The sequence below is a fragment of the Chiloscyllium plagiosum genome, chromosome 3 (assembly GCF_004010195.1).
Source record: "Chiloscyllium plagiosum isolate BGI_BamShark_2017 chromosome 3, ASM401019v2, whole genome shotgun sequence".
NCBI lineage: Eukaryota > Metazoa > Chordata > Chondrichthyes > Orectolobiformes > Hemiscylliidae > Chiloscyllium > Chiloscyllium plagiosum.
The window spans coordinates 129365244-129367845 of record NC_057712.1 but is presented as its reverse complement, the minus strand read 5'-3'; the positions used below and the strand labels follow the sequence as shown (position 1 = coordinate 129367845).

Genomic DNA, 2602 nt, shown 5'->3' with positions numbered 1-2602 from the left:
TCAGCACTTGATCCTCCGCAGTGCGGCATTCCGTCAGCACTGATCCTCCTACGGTGCGGCACTCCCTCAGCACTGATCCTCCGACAGTGCGGCACTCCCTCAGCACTGATCCTCCGACAGTGAGGAACTCCCTCAGCACTGACCCTCTGACAGTGCCCCACTCCGTCAGCGGTGACCCTCCGACAGTGCGGCGCTCCTTCAGCGCTGACCCTCCGATAGTGCGGCACTCCCTCAGCGCTGACCCTCCGACAGTGCCCACTCCCTCAGCACTGACCCTCCGACATGTTGGTCAGAATTATAGAGGTGTACAGTGCAGAAAAAGGCCCTTCAACCTATCAAGTCTGCATAGGTCAAAAACTAGGCTTGTTGCTGTCCATTCGGTGTGAAATAAAACGTCACATGTCCCAAATGGTGAAGATTTTGAGGAGTTGTCTGGGATGGCCTGGTTGAAGTTTGTCCCTCAGTCATATTTGCTGAAGCAGTAGGGCTTGCCCATTTCATGTTCTGTATTATGGTGCTTGCTATGGCCTGTTGGCTGCTACTTTTTCTCACATTATTGCAGTGAACTAGCTGTGACTCAAATGTTTGGGCGATGATCTAATCAAGTTTTTGAAAATTAAACAGTATCACTGTTTACCTTTGTGAGTTGACTTCAATAAGGACCCACTAAATGGAGCTGGACAGTTTATGATGATGTCAGCAAGCACTTCCCCACATGAAGGGAACTTTGGAATTCTGTTCCCCAAAAAACCATGGAACCAGTCATTTGGAGCTGATGGGATGGGTTGGGTTCTTGTTGAGTAAGAGCATTAATGATTCTGTAACCCTTTGGGTAAATGGAATTAAGGTTCCGACCAGCTGTGATCTCATTCAGTAATGGAACAGCATGAGGGGGACTGAATAGTCTCCTCCCATATCAATATTTGGTTGTAAGGCCTGAAATGTCTGATAGATAGCAAGTTCCTTTCTTGGAATAAGGTTTCATTTTTGTGCATCTTGGCTCCTGTGGATGGAAGGATTCCTGGTGTAGAGAGAGATTGATTGTAATCTTCCCCTTCCTGTTTCTGTGCCAGCCAAATGACCCAGTCACCAACATCTGCCAAGCAGCTGACAAGCAACTCTTCACACTTGTCGAGTGGGCTAAGAGGATCCCACATTTCTCCGAGCTCCCTCTGGATGATCAGGTTATCCTTTTGCGGGCAGGTAATCAACATGTGTTTTATTTACTGCTACCTTGTAACTCAGCAAATGTACCAGCCTGTGTTTGACCCTCAGCTTGTAGCCCTGATCTGGGTGCACCAGTTCCTGCTTTGTTACCCCATGTTGTGCTATCCATTGTGAGTTGTCTTTTGGCTCTCCCCAACCTGTAGGATTATCCAGTTTTGAGTGCAGCTGTCTGGCTTACCTATCATTGTTGAATCCCTCTCTATCAACATACAGAGTAATAACTTAACTTAAGCTAAAGTTAACCAACCCACAAATGTTCTGACCATAACAACAGATCAGAGCCTGCTAACTCTGTGGCGACTAACTCACCTCCTGACTCCCCAAAGGCTGTCCACCATCTACAAGGCACAAGGCAGAAGTGCGAGGGAATACTCCACACTTGCCTGGATGAGTGTGGCTCTGACAATACTTAAGAAACTCAACACCATCCAGGATTAGGCAGGCCACTTGATTCTGAGCTCAGTACCCTGCTTGAGGAGTTTTTGTTGATGCACTCTCTGTGAGGTTCCTTTGGCCTCATCACAATGTTTAAAATTGGACATTCTGGTATTCCATCACCAAGTTGCCCTTTATTTACACATCAACTGTCTTTGACTCTGGTACTGCCTCTTCAGAGTGTCAGATTCTCTGACACTCCCCTTTTTAATATGTCAGCCAGGACTCCCTACTTGTGGTTATTAATATAGTCCAATCAATCAGAGAATTCAAATCTTGAGATCCAACTGGCTGACTGTGTTACTACAGGAAGTGTAGTCCTCCTCCTGAGTGAGAGTTGTCACCGTTGACATGGGCAGGCAGCAATGGACAGCTTTTACCTGCTGCTTCTTCAAGGGCACTCGAGCAGGGACATGTCAAAAGGATGCTTCCTCTTGTTAGGGAATCTCGAACTAAGGGCCATAGTCTAAAACTGAAATGGCACCCACTCAAAACAACGATGAGGAAACATCTTCCTCTCGGAGGGATGTGTCTTTGGGATTCCCTTTCTCAAAAGGCAGTGGATGCAGAATCTTCAATTATTTTTCAGGCAGAGATCAATAGATTCTTGATGGCCATGGGGATAAAAGATTATTGAGGGTATGCAGGAATGTAGAGTGAGATTAAAGTCAATCAACTGGGATTTTATTGAGCAGGTTCAGAGGGTGGAGTGGCCTGCTTGTATATTGAGTCTGGCTTCTGTCTCACTGATGCACGTGTGTTTGTGTCTTAGGTTGGAATGAACTGCTGATTGCTTCGTTCTCTCACCGTTCCATCACTGTAAAAGATGGCATTCTGTTGGCAACCGGTCTCCATGTGCACAGGAACAGTGCACACAGCGCTGGGGTGGGAGCCATCTTCGACAGGTCAGCTCCTTTGGTCCCTGACTAATGGAAGTGGG

General features: G+C 47.0%; 1 protein-coding gene across 3 annotated transcripts in view; it reads left to right on the top strand.

Annotated features, from left to right (window-relative positions):
* The window catches only part of rxrab (retinoid x receptor, alpha b), a 90431-nt gene that overhangs the window by 81749 nt on the left and 6080 nt on the right, over positions 1-2602 (top strand). For all 3 annotated transcript variants that reach the window (XM_043687312.1, XM_043687311.1, XM_043687310.1), the window contains 2 exons: positions 1074-1203; positions 2435-2567. In XM_043687312.1, coding sequence (XP_043543247.1) covers positions 1074-1203; positions 2435-2567 — 263 coding nt within the window. The remainder of the gene's footprint in view (positions 1-1073; positions 1204-2434; positions 2568-2602) is intronic.